The 19,946-nt window shown below is 50.2% G+C and overlaps 1 protein-coding gene across 1 annotated transcript in view; it reads left to right on the top strand.

Moving 5' to 3' along the window:
• The window catches only part of LOC126195804 (cadherin-related tumor suppressor-like), a 206,818-nt gene that overhangs the window by 165,222 nt on the left and 21,650 nt on the right, over positions 1–19,946 (top strand). The window contains exons 7-10 of the mRNA XM_049934439.1: positions 3,931–4,509; positions 11,895–12,938; positions 16,336–16,535; positions 16,716–17,898. Coding sequence (XP_049790396.1) covers positions 3,931–4,509; positions 11,895–12,938; positions 16,336–16,535; positions 16,716–17,898 — 3,006 coding nt within the window. The remainder of the gene's footprint in view (positions 1–3,930; positions 4,510–11,894; positions 12,939–16,335; positions 16,536–16,715; positions 17,899–19,946) is intronic.

The following is a 19,946-nucleotide window of genomic DNA, read 5'->3' as shown; positions in this document are numbered from 1 at the left end:
GAACAGGAGCACCTGGGAGGGAGGGAGGGAGTAGTCTTTCAATCCCAGGCCTCGTCTCCTACCTTCCAAACTTCACAGAAGCTAGAAGAGACGAGGTACTGGCGGAATTAGAGCTGTGAGGACGAGGCGCGAGTCGTGCTTGGGTAGCTCAGTTGGTAGAGCACTTGTCCGCGAAAGGCAAAGGTCCCGAGTTGGAGTCTCGGTCCGGTACACAATTTTAATCTGCCAGGAAGTTTCAATAAACAGCTCTCCCGTCGGACTTGTTCAAAAGACGCGCACTGATCTCACAGGTCCTTTACGTTGACTTTTACGTAGCGTTATGGCTGGCTTGCGACAGACGAGGCAAATAAGCTGCTCTGATGTATATTTATAACTCGGGGAAGGCGGAAGATCCATTGAAAAATGTTTGAGATTGTTCACGGTATTTTTTTGAGTTATTTCAGTCATTTGATTTCGTTATCCTCAATCGTGTTTGTATCTGTACTGCACAGAAAATATCTACTGAACACTGCAAATGTCGACGATATGCACTGTGTCCCTTTTTTTAGTAACAAACTTGTTTTATGTTGAATCCTGCCTTGATGTCAAATATTTGGTGTCTCGTCAAAAATACTAAAGAAATTATGGTCTGCAGATTCGAGTTGATCATTAAGCAATAAGTTAGGGTATATTTTTTTGTTTCAATAAATTTGAATGTTTTCTAGAATGTCAAGCTTGTGTGTGATGAAGACACGTAATATTTATAATGTCATCTCTCTTGGACGCCTATGTGCTACTTACGACAATTTTGTAAGGTCTGCGTGTTATAGGCAACTGTTAATATCACAATTGTTTGCCTTGATGTTGTGACCTGTATGTGTCCTAAGGGATGTACAAAAATTTATATGTTATATATATATATATATATATATATATATATATATATATATATATATATATATATATATATATATATATATACATGTTATATAAGCGGATTCCGAGCCCATTTTTATTAGTGTTTTCTGTCCTCCCTAGATCCGATCATGGCGGCTTTAGTTTCGCCGAAACCGGTAATCATGGAATAAAAAGAATTCCTGCGATCTTGGCTACAAGTTTATTGTTTTACAACCATCTAGATCGCCCCCACATGAGCATAATGTGCTCCCTACAGAACTATTTTGGACCTCTTTGCCTATTTCTATGTAATACGTTACAGTTCCAGGATGAAATTTCCACACTGTAGCGGAGTGTACGCTGATATGAAACTTCGTGACAGATTAAAAATGTGTGCCAGACCGAGAAGATGAGGGGTCTTTTGACTTCCTCGGTGAAGTGAGCTACCGAACCACAACTCACGACCTCTCCTCATAGCATCTCCTACCTTCCAAACTTCACAGAAGCTCTAATGCAAAACTTGAAAGACTAGGACTCCCGAAAGAAGGGATATTGCAGAGACATGGCTTAGTCCCAGCCTAGGGGATGTCTCGAGATTGAAATTTTCACTGTGCAGCAGCGAGACTCCAGTCTAGGTCCGGCACACAGTTTAAATGAGCCAGGATGTTTCACACGCTGCAGTTGTTTACGTTCAGTGTGAGCTGCCAATGACCAGTCCACTGCTGATGTCGGTGCATTTCGCTAGTTTTGTGGCGTTGTTACCTTGTTACATAGAGCACGTCGTCTGCGAACAATCTCATGGAATTTGCGGCGATATCCGCGTTGTTAAACAGTAAAACCCTGCCACACCCCCTTAGGATAGTCCTGCATTACGTGTATGTCTGTCGATTCTGTTTTGTGGTTTCTGTATCCAAGTGAGACCTGCATGCTATCAGATATGCCCCGACTCTAGGTAAGCTCATATTTTGTTCACTAAACTACAGTGCGGACCGTTGTTAATGGCTCTCTGAAATCAAAAACATGCCATCAACCTGTTCGGCGATGGTCGCGGGAACCTGAATTTCATGGACGAACAGAGCACAGAGTATGCTCGATAAATCTAGAACAGATGGACGTGAGAAATGCAGGAGTATAGTTGGACGCACGCATTCAGATGCATGTATCTGTCGACCATTCTTGAAAACTGGAATGACCTGGGCATTTTTGCTGTCGATTGTTACCCTTCGTTGGTCCAGCGACCGAGTAAATTTACGTAAGACCAAAACTTGTTTGGTTTTTTACTCAGATCCGAAGGCAAATTTTATTTTCAAATTCATTGAACGTTCCTCGCATTGACCATTTCCGACATAGTGACGGTAGTAACCCACAGAAGTCCAGGAAAGGTGTCTCAAGTTTATTTCAGTTACGGGCTAGAATATTTTACAACGGGTAATTAATTTAGGTCTATGACGACCATGTTCAGAGCAGAAAACAATAAGCCAGATGTATCTTGCCACAGAAAGCGCACCAAACATACAGAGAAAGAGAACCGGAAGTCAATTTATGCGTAAAAGCCACATCGACATACTCGAGTAGAACTGGTTTTTAGCGACATCGAGCCACCATTTGTAAATACGGTACAGTCACTGTAATAAGTCAAACATGCTTCGCTGTTTTTGCGCAAAAACGTAAGCACATCGTACACTGCTTTAACATCTTATAACTAAATCTTCCACGAGAAATTTAAGTCTAATGTTTATCTACGATAATGATGGAAGCAGAAGAAATGAATAAAAATTTGCGACAATAGGCTGAAGATATGAATTGAAGTTTGTGTTGGAGGAGTGCACTCGACTTGGGTAGATCGTGCAGCAGTACCGACTATAGTGCTGCGATGGTGTAATGATTACCATTTCGAGTCCCGGCCATAGTGGACATTGTAGTTCATTATCGTACTGTTGTAACTCGTTGACACTATACGAGACGTAACACACTACACAGAACTGACGTCCAGTGACGGCTGCTAAGATGAATGTGTAAAAAGAAGCAGCTCTCCCTCGATCAGTTTCACTTCGTTCACCTCACTTTTGTCAAGCAGGTTTCGACTCGACTTAAATCTGTGGTGAAGGCTCTCTTGGCTTCCGTAGCTGCTTTGTTGCAGTGCTATCGACTGTCGAGGAGAAGAGTGCTGTCGCTTGCACGTGAACAGGCCGATCGGGCTGCAAAGGAGACCTGCGTAGGGTAGGAGGTAGCGCACGTCCTACTCCCATGCACTCTGTCGTTTCAGTCGCACACGGGAAGTGCGTGCAGTTGAGGGAGCAGGAATGGCTGGTGAAGCCAAGAATCCGGCCGTGGCGCTCCTCCTACCAGGTGCTCAGGCGGGATGAAGTGGCACTCACTCTTGTTAGAACTGGGCACTGTCCTCCCACACATAGCTTTGTATTACGGCGGGAGGGTCACCCGTTTTGTGACGCTTGTGCTGTACACGTCTCTATCCGTCACATTTTAAAAGAGTGAATCTTACACCGTGATGCAAGGGCAGCAGCAAAAATTGGTGGGATCTGCCCTCTATTTAGCCGATGACGAGATGAGTGTTACTAGGGTTTTAAAGTTTTGCGACGTCTCTGGACTCTGGTGTAAAGTTATAGGCTGGAGCTTTTAGTGTGTTTCAGAGTGGCTGGCTCCTCCTTTTTCTGCTTGCGGCCAACCGGCCACTTCCATTTGCTCTATTGTTTTAGCTCCTTCTACCACTTCCTTCCTGTGTCGTTAATGTTTTACTACTGACGCCACGCTTCATTCCCTGCTCCGGTGTGGGTCTGCGCACAGTCTTCCACCCTTTGTTACAGGTATATTACTTGCCGCTTTATCTTTCTCTACGGGGAATTTTAGTCGTCCTAATCTGTTTTTGCACTGGCGCTAAGGACCTTACCGCCGTGCGCCCGTACCACCATGTCCATCCGTCCGTCCGCTTACACGTCTTTTTGAGGAGTTGACGGTGTAGCGCCTTCTGTATGTGTCAACTGTTTTCCGAAGTCGCAGTGGCGCGCGGACGCTGCATCGGCCGTGGGGTTGCAGGTGTCGGCGAGCGACCGCGACGAGGGCGCCAACGCCGAACTGCGCTTCGCGCTGGAGGCGGGCGACGCCGCGCTGTTCGCCGTCGAGCCGCGCTCTGGAGCCGTCACGCTGCGCGCGCCGCTGCCGGCGCCGGAGGACGCCGGGGGTGGCGACGACGCCGGGGGCGGCGGCCCGGTGTGGCGGCTGCGCGTGTCGGCGCGCGACGGCGGCGGCCGGCGCGCAGACCCGGACGCCACGGTGGAGCTGGTGTCGCTCGCACGCCTCGCCGCCCTCGAGTTCGACTCGGCCGCCGGCTACCACTTCGAGGTCGCCGAGGACGACGGCTCGGAGGCGGCGGCGCCGGCGGCGGGCGGCCGCGTCGTGGGCCGCGTGCGCGTGGCGCGCGCCCACCAGGCCGGCGCCGCCGCCGTGACGTACGCCGTCGTGGCGGGCGACCCCGAGGGCAGCTTCGCCGTGGACGCGGCGTCGGGCGTGCTGAGCACGCGCGGCCCGCTGGACCGCGAACGCGTGGCGCGCTACAGCCTGCGCGTGCTGGCGCGCGCCGGGCTCGCCGCCGCGGAGGCCGTCGTCAACGTCACGGTCAGTACTCACAGCTGTCCCTGCCGAACGTATCTACCCGCTACGGCAGTCCGCAGTGAAACGGCCTCAGTCCGGCTGGGTGACTTTCCAATAAATAAAACAGTTTACGTCCCTCAGAATGTCTCACAAGTTCGTAACAAGTATCCACTACTACAGCACCTACAATGAAGAGCCTAAGAAACTGGTACACCGGCCTTATAACGTGTAGGGCCCCCGACAGTACACACGAGTGCCGCGACACGACGAGGCACGAACTCGACTAATGTCTCAAGCCCTGCTGACACACGAATCCTGCAGGGCTGTCGGTTAATCCGTAAGAGGGGGTGGAGATCTCTTCTGAACAGCACGTTGCGAGGCGTCCCAGAGATTTCTAGGGGCTCTGGTGGTCAGCGGAACTAACTCAGAAGAGGGTTCCTGGAGCCACTCTGTAGCAATTCTCTACGTGTGGGGTGTCGCATTGTCCTGCTGAAATTTCCCAATCCGTCGGAATACACAAAGTATATGAATGGATGCGGGTGATTAGATAAGATGCTTACGTACGTGTCACCTGTCAGAGTCGCTATCTAGACGTACAACGGGTGCCATATCACTCCAGTTGCGTACGACACACACCGTTATAGAGCCTCCACCAGCTTGAGAAGCCCCTGCTGACATGCACCGTCCGTGGCTTCGTGACGTTGACTCCGTACCCGTACACGTCCATCCGCTCTATACAATTTCAAGTGAGACTCGTACAACCAGGCAACATGTTTCTAGTCATCAACAGTCCAATGTCGGGGCCGGCCGGAGTGGCCGACCGGTTCTAGGCGCTTTAGTCTGGAACCGCGCGACCGCTACGGCCGCAGGTTCGAATCCAGCCTCTGGCATGGATGTGTGTCGTGTCCTTAGGTTAGTTAGGTTTAACTAGTTCTGAGTTTTAGGGGACTGATGACCTCAGAAGTTACGTCCCATAGTGCTCAGAGCCATTTGAACCATTAAGACCATCCAATGTCGGTGTCGACGGGCCCATGGGAGGCGTAAAGCTTTTTGTCGTGCTGTCACCAAGGGTACACGACTGGACCTTCGGCTCCATAAGCCCATATCGACGATGTTTCTTTGAATCGTTTGCACGCAGACACTTGTTGATGGCCCAGCGTTTAAATCTACAGCAATTTGGGGAGGGGTTGCACTTCTGGCAAGTTGAAGAATTCTCTTCAGTCGTCGTTGGTCCCGTTCTTGCAGGATCTTTTTCCGGCCGCAGCGATGCCGGGAGATTTGATGGTTTACCGGATTTCTTTATTCACAGTGCGCGAAAATCCTCACTTCTTCGGTACTTCTGAATGCAGTGACCCATCGCTCGTTCGCCTACAATAACACGACGTTCAGACTCACTTAAATCTTGGTAACCTGTCGTTCTAGCAGCAGTAACCGATCCAACTGCGGCAGACACTTGTCTTATATAGGCGTTGCCGACCACAGCGGTGTATTCCGCCTCTTTACATACCTCAGTGTGCATATTTCAATGCGCATGCGTCTAGCAGTTTCTTTGGCGCTTCAGTGTAGTACGACAAGTATTATTTCGCAACATTACTCGATATTTAAACGTTAGCCCAGGCCAGGACTGAGACCGTTTCTGCACACCATATATGTTGATTAATTTTTTTAAATTTTTGATTCTATTTCTAGGAAAACCACCGAGATCCACACGTCCACTATTAGTACGTGTATTTTCAAATATTGCAGTCGAATACGGACTTCGTCCAAGAACATTGTCACTTACCCCTGGAATGGAACCTGGGCGTTTTTGGTATGGCGACGGTGGTCCATTGCCTGTGTGGTATCTGTAATTCTCTGAAATATGATATCATGATATCTGTAGCTTTCCCGATCTTTGCCGAGGTGGACCTGCTAATTAGCATCTCGATCAGTCTTCACACAACTCGGTTCCTTTGCGCGTGGGTGGTTGCTGAAAGCGTCAATTGCCCTCGAAGCCACTTGAGTGACGCCAAGTCACCTCTTTATGTGAACCTTTTTTGTAAAGGCCTCGTCGCTATTGCTGTGGACGCCGAGTTGCCACTGTTGTCTCGGTAGGATGAGTTTGTGAGTTGGTGAAACGGCTTCTGGTGCACTACACCTCTAACGCGGATTCTCCCTTCCACCACTACGCAGCTATGCCCCAGGGTCAGGTAAAAAGAAAGGAGAGCGAAGGTTCTACAATACTCTAGTAAATTAGTAAAAAGTCAACACAAATGAGTTAAAAAGGTTTACTCATCTTAGTGACTTGTAGAATAATGGAGTCTGCAACACTGCATGTAATATAACAGAAAAAAGGCCCTCAATGGGGCGAACCATTCTAGCGACGATAAGTAGGGAGCCGGCCGCGGTGGTCTCGCGGTTCTAGGCGCGCAGTCCGGAACCGTGCGACTGCTACGGTCGCAGGTTCGAATCCTGCCTCGGGCATGGCTGTGTGTGATGTCCTTAGGTTAGTTAGGTTTAAGTAGTTCTAAGTTCTAGGGGACTGATGACCACAGCAGTTGAGTCCCATAGTGCTCAGAGCCATTTGAACCATTGATAAGTAGGAAAATCCTCCCTTCCCGCTGATTCTTACCTTGTGGGTAACCAGGGAACGGACTACTGGTATTCGCCAAGCGTCGTCTAGCAGTGAAAGACAGTGATGTACAAAGTTGAAAAGGATCCTGAGGAACGGCAGAGGGCTCCTCATTCTGACTGTCAGAAATCGCTCTCAAAAGACAAAACGCCAATACAGTTCGCTAATTAAGCACGACCGAATCTACAGTATAATACATCACAATTTAGAGATAATAAACAGCAGCAAGTTTCTGGTTACAGAAGTGTTGACATCACTTGTCTTTTTATTTCAAATGTTTTGGCAAAGCTTGTGGAAAAAGATAAACGCACATATCAATCTCGAAATTAAAAAATATAATTCAACATGAGCAGCTCGAAGCATTTCATCTGTAATTACAGCTTGCGTGATGGCACCGCTCCCAGATACTTGGTTGCCAGTATGATCACTCATCAGCCTAGCGTGTGGAAGAGGATGGGTCGTAATGAAGTCTGCAAGGGTACTGGTATACGGACACTGCTTCGTTATATAAGCGAAGAGTAAAAGCAATTTTATGACGAACTTTGTGCAGGACTAGTAGATGAAAAACTCCAAACGATTGCAGTTGAAGGGTGCGGCAAACTGCCGATCCGATTGAAAAAAATAAGACACACAAGAATATTTTTAAAAAGTTAAGAAACGAAGAGGAGTTCGTTAGAGACAGGACACTAGTTGGTAGAAACAGGGATAGCCAGTGAGGAAAGTGTTCCGCAACCAAGAAAGAAGGTGTATTCTGTAGTGTCAGAGATATCGATGCTCTGTAGGAACAGGAGAAGTTGGGGACGAAAGCGTGTTCTGCTACCTCGGAGATATCAACGCTCGGTAGGAACAGGAGCAGCCAGCGGTTCCTCTTCCTATCGCGCGTTGATGTCTCCTAGACTACAGAATACATTTTGTTCTCCAGCAGCTCCTGTACATACAGAGCACTGATGGGGCTGTATACCGACCATAGTCTCTCTGAACAGTTGCAACGACAGCATGGAATGCTTAAATCTGACCTGGCGGGAATCTGAATCATGCTGCTCACGAAAGAGTGCATTACATCTCGCTGGGTGAGGAAAACAATTATTAGACAAGTGATGGCGAATTACAACTACCGTAGGACCAAAGGGCTCTCAGAACCGAAATATAAGGGAAAGTCAGAAGTATTCCGGGAGACGACATGCCAAGATATTCAAGATCTTGCAAAAGAAAATAAACTGAAGGCTACATATGTTCAGCGAAAAAGTGAAAACACTACAGTTATATGTAATGGTTTAAATTAGTAAAGATAGAAAGATAGATAGATAGTGACAGTAAGAAAACTACGTATTTGACACTTCGTCTACTTTATGACATTAGGTTACTATTAACATCACCTATATTTCTGAAAGTTCATATGTTGTCACTACAAAGGAAAAGTCAGGAGACCTGAAGAATTAGACTGAGCTTTGATAGTTCTAATACTACAGAGCACGTCTTCTTCCTTAGCTGTTCCTCTTCCTATCGCGCGTTGATGTCTCCTAGACTACAGAATACATTTTGTTCTCCGGCAGCTCCTGTTCGTACAGAGCGCTGATATCTCTGAGACTGCAGAGCGTACCGTCTTCCTGGCTGCTCCTGTTCCTACCGAGCGTTAATATCTCTGAGACAGCAGATCACGCTTTCGTCCCCAACTTCTCCTGTTCCTACGGAGCACTGATCTGATATCTCTGGCACTGCAGAACACACATTCTTTCCTGGTTCCGGAACACTTTCCTGACTGACTATCCTCGCCTCTTGTTTGCGTTCATATACCCGAGGCTGTAGTACACATTTTCTTTCCAGGCTGCTCCCTGCTCTTACCTCGTTGTGACATCTGTGAACTGTAGAACACATATTTTTTACCGGATGGTCCTGTCGGTACTGAATGTTCGTATCTTCGAGATTGAAACATATGCTGTATCACAATTAACTTCTGGTGTGCAAAGCTGTATTATTTTTAAAACACATCAGAGGTGAATTGTTTTCATTGGGGACTGAAAAAAATCTCGTTTGGGACATGCGGGGGGCCGTGTCCTCGTAGTAGGAACCAGCCTGAAGTGGTTAAGGGAGATCGCGAGAAACCTAAATCAGGATGGTCGCGTGAAAATCGGAGGCTTTACTCTGCTGAATACAAGGCCAGCCTTTTTAAAGTGTGCCATCTCATCCGGTTTATCCCTAGGGCAATATTGTGTAGGAAATAAGTTGTTTAATAATGTAAAAAGCTTGTGCTATACTTTTCATTCATTTCTCACTTTGTCACTGCACACACTACATACAAGGTAGACACTACACACACTATCAGCTGATATGAAGACGATAGTGACGATGTTTGGTCAGTTTCCTGTACTGCAATTTCATATTTGTTCGACGTAAAAACTGAATCAGCATCCATCTGTAATGAGTGAGATGTTGTGCTCAGAAAGAGGATAAGGTTTTAACACATTCCATAGTTCTGTTAGTGTGTTTTTACACAGAAAAGGAAAGCAAAAAATAAGATGAAAGTGTTATATGAAATGATAGACGTTTTGTTATTGTCATTATTATTTTTCTTTGTGTTACATTTTTTTTTACCAAGGCTGTACTCAGTGTTATCAAAATAATCGTTCACTGTATAGAATATATTGCTTAACAGCCACTTCTTAATTGCCTTTTTGAACAAGTTTGTTTTAGTGATCTCTTTAATCTTCTTGGATAATTTATTTTAGAGTTTTCTTTCTTGCCAGTAGATGCTGTTTGAGTTTTATGTTTATTCTGTCTCTGTAAATGTAAGTTCATTTAGATCTTGATCCATGGGCAGTGCTGTTTGTGCAGTAATTATCAGTGTTATTTTTGGTATGCGCAACTGATTGGTAAATGAATGAGTAGAAATTTTGTGTTCGTTAGGAAACCTATGAAGGTGCCGTCTACATTTAAGTGAACAGTATAATTTTCCTTCTTCAAAATGAAATTCATAGCGTTTGTTTTCTTTACGTTCTAAGTTACTTTTATACTGACTTATTGTAAACTTCCTTGTGGGTTTCATTTTCTTTTCTCTGCAAGCAGTTGTGTTTTTTTTTTAGTGCCAATGACACTGCTGCCATCAGCAAAGAGAACTTTTCCGCTGTGACTAAGAACGTTAGGAAAGTCATAGATTTATATACTGAATCGCCAAAGAAACTGGTATAGGAATGCCGATTCAGATAGTGGTATATGTAAAGAGGCAGAATACGGCACGGCGGTCGGCAAGGCAGATATAAGAAAACAAGTGTCTGGTGCTGTTGTTAGAACAGTTACTGCTGCTACAATTGCAGGTTATCGAGATTTAAGTGAGTTTGAAAGAGATCTTGTAGTCGGCCCACGAGCGATGGGACACAGCGTCTTCGAGGTGGCGATGAAGTGCGGATTTTCCCGTACGACCATTTCATCGGTGTACCGTGAATATCAGGAATGCGGCAAAATATCTAATGTCCGACATCGCTGCGGTCGGAGAAAGATCCTGCAAGAACGGGACCAACTACGACTTACGAGAGTCGTTCAACGTAACAGAAGTGCAACCCTTCCGCAATTTGCAGCATATTTCAATGCTGGCCATCAAGAAATGTGAGCGTGCGAACCATTCAACGGAACATCATCGATGTGGGCTTTCGGAGTCTAAGGTCCTCTCGTATTCCCTTGATGACTGCACGACACAAAGCTTTACGCCTCGCCTGGGCCCGTCGACACCGACACTGGAGTGTTGATGGCTGGAAACATGTTGCCCGGTCGGACGAGTCCCGTTTGAAATTGTATGGAGCGAATGGACATGTACGGGTATGGAGACAACCTCACGAATCCGTGGGCGCTGCATGTCAGCAGTGGAGTCTCTGAAATGGTGTGGGGCGCGTGCAGTTGGAGTATGGGACTCTCGATAGCTCTAGGTACGACTCTGACAGGTCACACGTACGTAAGCATCCTGTCTGATCACCTGCTTCCGTTCATGTGCATGGTGCATTCCGACGACTTGGTCAATTCCAGGAGGACAATGCGACACCGCACACGTCCAGAACTGCTACAGAGTGACTTCAGGAACACTGTTCTTAGTTTAACACTTCCGCTGGGTTGCAAACTCCCCAGACACGAAAATTATTGAGCATGCCTGGGATGCCTCGGAAGGTGCTGTTCAGAAGAGATGTCCGCCCCACGTACACACTTCCGCTGGGTTGCAAACTCCCCAGACACGAAAATTATTGAGCATGCCTGGGATGCCTCGGAAGGTGCTGTTCAGAAGAGATGTCCGCCCCACGTACTCTTATCGGATTGCCCGCATCTCGTGGTCGTGCGGTAGCGTTCTCGCTTCCCACGCCCGGGTTCCCGGGTTCGATTCCCGGCGGGGTCAGGGATTTTCTCTGCCTCGTGATGGCTGGGTGTTGTGTGCTGTCCTTAGGTTAGTTAGGTTTAAGTAGTTCTAAGTTCTAGGGGACTTATGACCACAGCAGTTGAGTCCCATAGTGCTCAGAGCCATTTGAACCATTTTCTTATCGGATTGTGGACAGACCTGTAGGATTCACGGTGTCAGTTCCCTCGAGCACTACTTCAGACATGTTAGGCAGGTATGCCAGTTTCTTTGGCTCTTTAGTGTATAAGGGACCTTATTGGCCCTAATGTGCTTCTCTGTGGACGTCATAGATTATTGTATTTGGTTCCGGCGAGTCTTCTGTTAGAAGGTTAGGCTCGCTTGAGGTATACGTTATCTCTCGCCTTCTGGCCCTACTTGGAACATTCCGCGTGTCACGGTGTGTGTGACGGTGTGTGTCGGCAGGTGCTGGACCTGAACGACAACGCGCCCGAGTTCCCGGGCGCGCCGGCCGAGGTGCGGCTGGCGGAGAACGCGGCCGTGGGCCAGGAGGTGTGCGTGTGCCGCGCGCGCGACCGCGACGCTGCCGCCAACAGCCGGCTCGCCTACAGCCTGGCGCGCGACCCGGACGGCCAGTTCGGCGTGGGCGCCGCCAGCGGCGTCGTCTACCTGCGGCGGCCGGTGCGCGCGCCGCCCGGCACCTCGCTCTCCGTCGAGGTGGCCGCCACCGACGGCGGGCAGCCGCCGCGCACCGCGCGCCACGCCCTCTCCGTGCTCGTCGTCGACGTCAACGACCACACGCCCGTCTTCGACCACACGTCGTACGAGACGTCGCTGCTCGAGTCGACGCCCGTCAACGAGCGCTTCTTCGCGCTGGCCGCGTCCGACGCCGACCTGGGCGCCAACGGGCAGGTGCGCTACGCCATCAGCGATGGCGACGCGGCGGGCCGCTTCGGCGTCTTCCCCGACGGCTGGCTGTACGTGCGCAGCGCGCTCGACCGCGAGCAGCGCGACTACTACTCGCTGTTGGTGACGGCGTCCGACGGCGGCAACCCCCCGCGCTCGTCGCAGGTGCCCGTCACCGTGCACGTCGTCGACGAGAACGACAACGCGCCGCAGTTCGCCAACGCCACGTTCGAGTTCCGCGTGCGCGAGAACGAGCCGCCCGACTCGTTCGTGGGCAAGCTGTCGGCGTCGGACCGCGACGTGGGCCGCAACGCCGAGCTGACGTTCGCGCTGTCGGGCGGCGCCGACCAGCGTCACTTCACCGTCGACCCCAAGAACGGCTTCGTCAAGACGCTGCACGTGTTCGACCGCGAGCAGCTGGTGCGCGACACGGGCCAGAGCTACGTGGTGCTGGAGGCCACAGTCACCGACAACGGCGCGCCGCCGCTCGGCGACCGCGTCAAGGTGTACGTGCACGTCGCCGACGAGAACGACAACGCGCCGCGATTCCTGCGCACGCCCTACCGCGTCCAGGTCTCCGAGGCCGCCGGCGTCGGCACCCAGGTGCGTGCTCACTCGCCTACTCTTACTTTAGGCAAATCTGCCCGTTAGCAGGTTGTGCTACTTCGTGGTTATTCCAGATGATGGAACCGTTTTCAAAACTCGGTATTTGTTCGAGTACAAATCCAAATAGAACGAGCTTTATACCAGTGAAAATATCAAGTTTCAAAGTTTTTTTTTCATAACGTTTGATATCAATTTAATAAATTTAATAATTTGTAATTAAATTGTTTTTAATAATTAATTAATAACTATAAATGTGATAAATGATCAGTGTGGCCAGTGTTGGCTGTATGGCAAACATCTACACGGTACCCAAACATGTACACGGTACCCAAACATCTACACGGTACCCAAACATCTACACGGTACCCAAACATGGTACCCAAACATCTACACGGTGCCCAAACTCGTCCCACACACACGAAAGCATACCTGCTGTTGCCGGCCTGGGCGGCCGAGCGGTCCTAGGCGCTACAGTCTGGAACCGCGCGACCGCTACGGTCACAGGTTCGAGTTCTCCCTCGGGCACGGATGTCTCTCATGTCCTTAGGTTAGTTGGGTTTAAGTACTTCTAAGTTCTAGGCGACTGATGACCTCAGAAGTTAAGTCTCATAGTGCTCAGAGCCATTTGAACCATTTCAACCGTATCTGCTGTTACTGAGTGCACGACAGCAGATCGTTCAGAGTGGTTGGTAGAGGCGCCACGTAAACACCGTCCTTCACATAACCCCATGAGAAACAGTCGCGTGCTGTGAGATCAGGAGATCTCGGTGGCCGGAAGTGCAGAGCCAGGTCCTCAAGTCACTCGCGACCGATCCAGCGCTGAGGGAGGGAGTCATTCAAAAAGCCTCGTACAGCACGGTGACAATGGGGCGGAGCTCCATCCTGTTGGAAAATAAAGTCTGGGGAATCTTCCATAACTTGAGGGAACAGCCATTCTTCTAACATGTCCAGGTACGTCATTCTCGTTACACTTCTTTCCGCTAAGAAAAATGGACCGTAAGCCTTTGTACGGGATATGGCACAGAACATGTTGATCTTCGGTGAGTCTCTTTGTTGTTGCAGTAGTGAATGTGGATTTTCCAAACCCCGTAAGCGAACACTGTGTCTGTTGTCTTTTCCACTAAGATGGAACGTCGCTTCATGGCTAAAAATTATATGCTGTAGAAATGCGTCATCCTCCATCTTTGCTAGCACATAACCGCAAAATGCGAGACGCTTCTCGCTGTCATTGGGGTTGAGAGCCTGCACAAGTTGTAATCGGTAGGGCTTGTACAACAAACGCCGTCTCAGAACTTTCCATGCAGTTGGTTGGTAGACTTACTGGGACTGTGCACAAAACTTTCTTGAACCAGTCGGACATCATCCTCAGACACATGCGGTCGGCCAGTGCCTTTTCCTTTGCACACACTCCGCCTATATAAATTGCTTAAACCAACTTCTAATGCTTTTGCGAGTTGGTGATCCAATATCGAATTTGGTTCGAAGTGCCCGCTGCATCGTAATTTCCGACTCACTTTTCGCGAACTCAAAAACGCAGAAAACCCTGTGCTCCACAGTCGCCATCTCACCCACAACTGACAATGAAACGGAATGACGGCCCTATTGCTGCGTGAACTCTACCGGCCGCTTCTGGAACCATCGCCGCCGGCCCGCCCCCGCCCGGCAAACTCTTTGAAACTTCCTCTTGTCATTCGTACTTCCTCTTGTTCATTCTGGATTTGTACTTGAATAGACACGAATTTTTGAAAATTGTTCCATCATTTACAATAACCCTGTATATTACGACTGATTATCGTTATAATTCAACCGTAAGTTATTCACAGCAAAACAAAGAGTTTAACATGTTAACATAATGAGTACGTCTAAATGCTGGTCTTGAATCCGAAGACTGGTTCGATGCAGTTCTCGACCTCAGTCTGTCCAATGCCAGCCTGTTCGTCTCTGCGACCGACATCCGTTTCATCCCCATTACTGTATCCGAGCCTGGGTCTTCCTCTATGGCTTTTACCCCCATACTTTTGACTCTTACTCGACACACGATTCCTTGATGCCTTAGCGTAGGTCCTGTCAACTGTCATAAAATTCGATTCACTACCACAGTGGTTATTCAGTTCACCCAGCTCATCTTAAGTGTTGCTCTCTAAAACCAGTTTTCAAAATCACCTATACTCTCTTTGTCTAAAGTGTTTACATTTCATTTCCATAGAAAGCTGCACTCCAGACAATACCTTGAAGAGTAACTTGTTCAACCAAAACCGAGATTGGTAGCGCAGTGTTTAGCATTCGCGAGAACGACGGTTCAAACCCGTCTCCGGCCATCCTGATTTACGTTTTCCTCGATTTCCCTAACTCGCTTGAGGCAGATGCCAGGATGGTTCCTTTGAAAGGGCGCGTCGGCTTTCCTTCCCCTTACTTCCCTAATCCGAGCTTGTGCTCCGCCTCTAATGACATCGTTGTCGACGGGACGTTAAACACTAATCTCCTTCTCCTCCCAAGTATCAAAACTCATCTACCATATTCGGTGTGTTCCCTCACTATCACCAGATTTAATTCCACAACATTCCATTACCCTTGTTTTACGTTTGTTTATTTTACATCCGCTTTTCAAGACACTATCCACTACATTCACCTGCTCTTCCAAGTCCTTTGCTGTCCTAACAAAACGGCAATTTCTTTCAAAAACCTTATATTTTTACACTTCTCTCAGAAATTTAATTTCCTTTCCAAATTTCTCCTTGTTATCCTTCACTATTTGCTCAGTGTGCAGACTGAATAACATTGGTGTGAGGCAACAACCCTGTCTCACTAGCTTCTCAACTAATGCTTCCCTTTCATGTCTGTCGAAACTTGTCACTATAAAGTGGTTTCTGTTTGAGTTGCAGATACCTTTCTGCCCCCTGTATTTTTTCCATGTTGCCTGCAAAATTTCCATTCGATTCGAGGCAAAACGAAATCAAATCCACCTTACGTTTATCTTGTAGCAAGCGGCAAAGTGGTCAACATCTGTTCACCAGGGGTGCGGCTGAAATTTGCAATCTGGAACTAACTGTTCCAGTCTTAACACTCTGAGTTCAATCGACGAGTCCAATCGACCCCACCTGATTCCAGGCACAATCGTTTTTATAATTACAATATTATTCGAGGTGGTCAATCCACTGGCAGTATTACTTACACAACGGATCTTTGGGATTATGGTGTGGACAGGTCGAAATGCAATGTAATTCGGCATAGGAAGTTGGAGTCCCCTAGCTAACTTAAAAAGTAAACAAACAGATTTTTTGCAACCCAGTAAACTCCGTAAGAGGAAGTCCGTATAGCCGGCCCCGTGCAGAGGGTCGGCGGGTGGGCGGAGGAGCGGAGCCCGGAGTGAGCGGAGCCGCTCGTGTCGTTGCAGGTGTTCCGCGTGTTCACGGCGGACGCGGACGAGGGCGCCAACGGGCAGGTGTGGTACTCGCTGGCCGGCGGCAACGAGGAGGGCCGGTTCGCGGTGGACGCGGCCACGGGCGTGGTGACGGTGGCGGCGCCGCTGGACCGCGAGCGCGCACCCGCCTACCGGCTGCTGGTGGAGGCGCGCGACGCCGCCCCCGACGCGGCGCGCCGCCTCAGCGCCACCGCCGAGCTGGCCGTCGACGTGCTCGACGAGAACGACAACGCGCCTCGCTTCACGGCGCCGCTGCTGCCGCGCGTCTCCGTCGCCGAGACGACGCCAGTCGGCACCGAGCTGGCGCGCTTCGCCGCCGCCGACGCCGACGCGGGCGTCAACGCCGACGTGAGCTTCTCGCTGGCGGGCGGCAACCGGCGCGACGCGTTCGGCGTGGACGCGGCCACGGGCGCGCTCTACCTGCACCGGCCGCTCGACTACGAGGAGCTGGCGGCGTACGCGCTCAACGTGACCGCGGCCGACGGCGGCAACCCGCGGCTCGCCACCACGCTGCTCTTCCGCGTCGACGTCGAGGACAGCAACGACAACCCGCCCGCCTTTCCCAACACGGCCATCGTGCGCCAGATCCGCGAGGGCATCCCGCAGCGCACGCCCATCGTCACGGTCGCCGCCGAGGACCCCGACTCGGGCGCCAACGGCGAGGTGGAGTACCGCATCGGCGCGCAGGAGCCGCCGGGGCCGGCGCACTTCGGCATCGACCCGGCCACCGGCGTCATCCACACGCTGCTGCCCGTCGACCGCGAGGCCGTCGACACCTTCCGGCTGACCGTGGTCGCCACGGACCGCGCGCGGCCCGAGTCGGCGCGCCTCTCGGCCGAGAAGCTCGTCACCGTCATCGTCGAAGACGTCAACGACAACGCGCCGCAGTTCGTGTCGATGAACGCGGCCGTGCTGCCGGCGGCGGCGCGCCTGCCGCCCGGCGACGACGTGTTGGTGGCGGTGGTGCGCGCGCGAGACCTCGACTCGGCCACCAACGGGCTCGTCACGTACGACCTGGTGAGCGCCGAGCCGGCCGCCGGCGGCGACCACTTCCGGCTGGACCGCAACTCGGGCGCGCTGACGGTGCGCCGCGGCGCCGCGCTGCCCGAGCCGCGCTACCACCTGGCCGTCAAGGCGAGCGACGAGGCGGTGCAGGCGGAGCGCAAGTCCAGCGACGCCTACCTCACCGTGCTGGCCGCGCCGCCCGCAGGGCCTGGCGCGGGCGCGCCGCGCTTCGAGCCGGCGGCCGACGCGGGCGGCAGCGTGTACGAGAACGAGCCGGCGGGCACCAGCGTGCTGCGCGTGCGCGCCGCCGTGCCGGGCGCGCCCGCCGCCGCCCTCGAGTACTACGTCACCAACGTGACGTGGGCGGGCGCCGCGCGCCGCCAGGCGGACCGCCTCTTCGCCGTGGACGCGCGCCTCGGCGTGCTGAGCACGGCCGCGCCGCTGGACCGCGAGGCGGGCCCGCCGCACTACCTCGTCACCGTCGTCGCCGTCGTCGTGGCCGGCGCGCCGCCCGCCCTCGCCACCGCCACGGTGAGTGCCGCCTCCGGCTCCGGCCGCAGCTCCGGCTGCTCGCGTCCTACTCGAGGCCTCGCCTCACCGCTCTCTCTCTCTCTCTCTCTCTCTCTCTCTCTCTCTCTCCCTCTCTCTCGTCTCAGTGCGGTCCGTGCGGCAAGTGAGTCTCCCGCAGGCGCCCTCACGTAGGTTATTAACCTACTCAGCCTGTATTCACAGTCCCTCGCCTCCAGTGATAACTTTTAGCCCACTACGCAGACAGACAAGTGTTACGTAAGTTTAACGTGTGTATCTGTCTGTGGCGTCGTAGGTCCTAAACAGAGGGTCCCATTTTAGTGCAGCTTTTATTTTATTTTATTTATTTATCTTTTTTGGGGATGGGGCAGGAAGCTTGTCGAATCGGATGTTTCTTCGCCACGTTCCGCAATTTTCTATTCGGACGTTTAAATCTCATCAGCTACATTAAGTAAGAAAGTTTTCCCCCACCGCGCTCTCTCGATTTACGCCGGATTGTAGAGCTAAAATATATCTCAATAAAAGCCGGCGAGAACGAATCTTTATGGTTGACCGACAATGATGATTTCTGCCTTGCCTAGTCGCCCGTTTCAGCACCTACAAAGCAGAAAAAGAGTGATTGTGACTCAAATGGAAAAGATGAACATATGCTCTCGCAGACTTTTTTGTACGTCTTTTTTGAGGTTTAGCATTTAGTACTAAATCAAATGATTTTGCCCTAACAGTTTAAGCAGCCTATTGCCGCAGCGGCAGCCCACTTTCTTCCGACTCCATTTAGAATTATCGCCACTGCTTACTGCTTACGACACCTCAGTTAACTAGATATATGTGCTAAAACATAGTCAATGAATAGAGGGTGACACAGAATAACATGAATGTTCAAAATGAGTAGTGGCAGCCATGGGCAGGTGGCAGCACTGCGGGTTCGTGACAGTTAGCGAGTAAACAGTCCGCCATTTCAGTACTCGTGGATAAGTGGAACGGACGACAGCGTGCGTTACCCACAATTGTTTTATTTTTATTTATTTATTTATTTATTTTTGTGAAAACATCAGTAGTTTGGTAGCGGCGCACAGGGAGTTTCGACGTCTTTATGCCGTTCCGTCAAAACACGCCATAAAATGTTGGATTAATGACTTTGAAGAGACTGGATCTGCCCTCAAGAAGAACCCAGCACGACGACCAAGAAGTGTGCGTTCTCCAGAGAACGTTCGTCCTGTACGGCAGTCTCTCTTACGGACCCCACGGCGTTCAATTGGTAAGGAAGCAGCAGTGGTTGGAATGTCCAAGGGCAGTGTGTTCGCAGCAGTCTTCATTTTGATTTAAAATATCATCCGAACAGACTGCAGATGATGCAACAATTGAAGGACAAAAATTACCGGCTACGATTAGGATTCTGTCAACAACTGATAACAAAAATATCGCGATGAATTGCTAAACAAGTTGTGGGTGTCAGATGATGCACATTTTCATCTCACTGATGTGAATAAACAAAACTACAGTCACAGGCCAGATCCTAACCACATTGGTGAGCGCCCTTTACACGCTAGTAAAGTGACAGTATGGTGTACAGAAAGCAGGTGGCAGTTATAAGAGTCGAGGGGTATGAAAGGGAAGCAGTGGTTGAGAAGGGAGTGAGACAGGGTTGTAGCCTATCCCCGATGTTATTCAATCTGTATATTGAGCAAGCAATAAAAGAAACAAAAGAAAAGTTCAGAGTAGGTATTACAATCCATGGAGAAGAAATAAAAACTTTGAGGTTCGCCGATGACATTGTAATTCTGTCAGAGACAGCAAAGGACTTGGAAGAGCAGTTGAACGGAATGGACAGTGTCTTGAAAGGAGGATATAAGATGAACATCAACAAAAGCAAAACGAGGATAATGGAATGTAGTCGAATTACGTCGGGTGATGCTGAGGGCATTAGATTAGGAAATGAGACACTGAAAGTAGTAAAGGAGTTTTGCTATTTGGGGAGCAAAATAACTGATGATGGTCGAAGTAGAGAGGATATATAAAATGTAGACTGGCAATAGCAAGGAAAGTGTTTC

Source organism: Schistocerca nitens, chromosome 7, assembly GCF_023898315.1.
Source record: "Schistocerca nitens isolate TAMUIC-IGC-003100 chromosome 7, iqSchNite1.1, whole genome shotgun sequence".
Taxonomy (NCBI): Eukaryota; Metazoa; Arthropoda; class Insecta; order Orthoptera; family Acrididae; genus Schistocerca; species Schistocerca nitens.
Note: the sequence above shows the minus strand (reverse complement) of the source record. Positions and strands in the feature narration are given on the sequence as shown.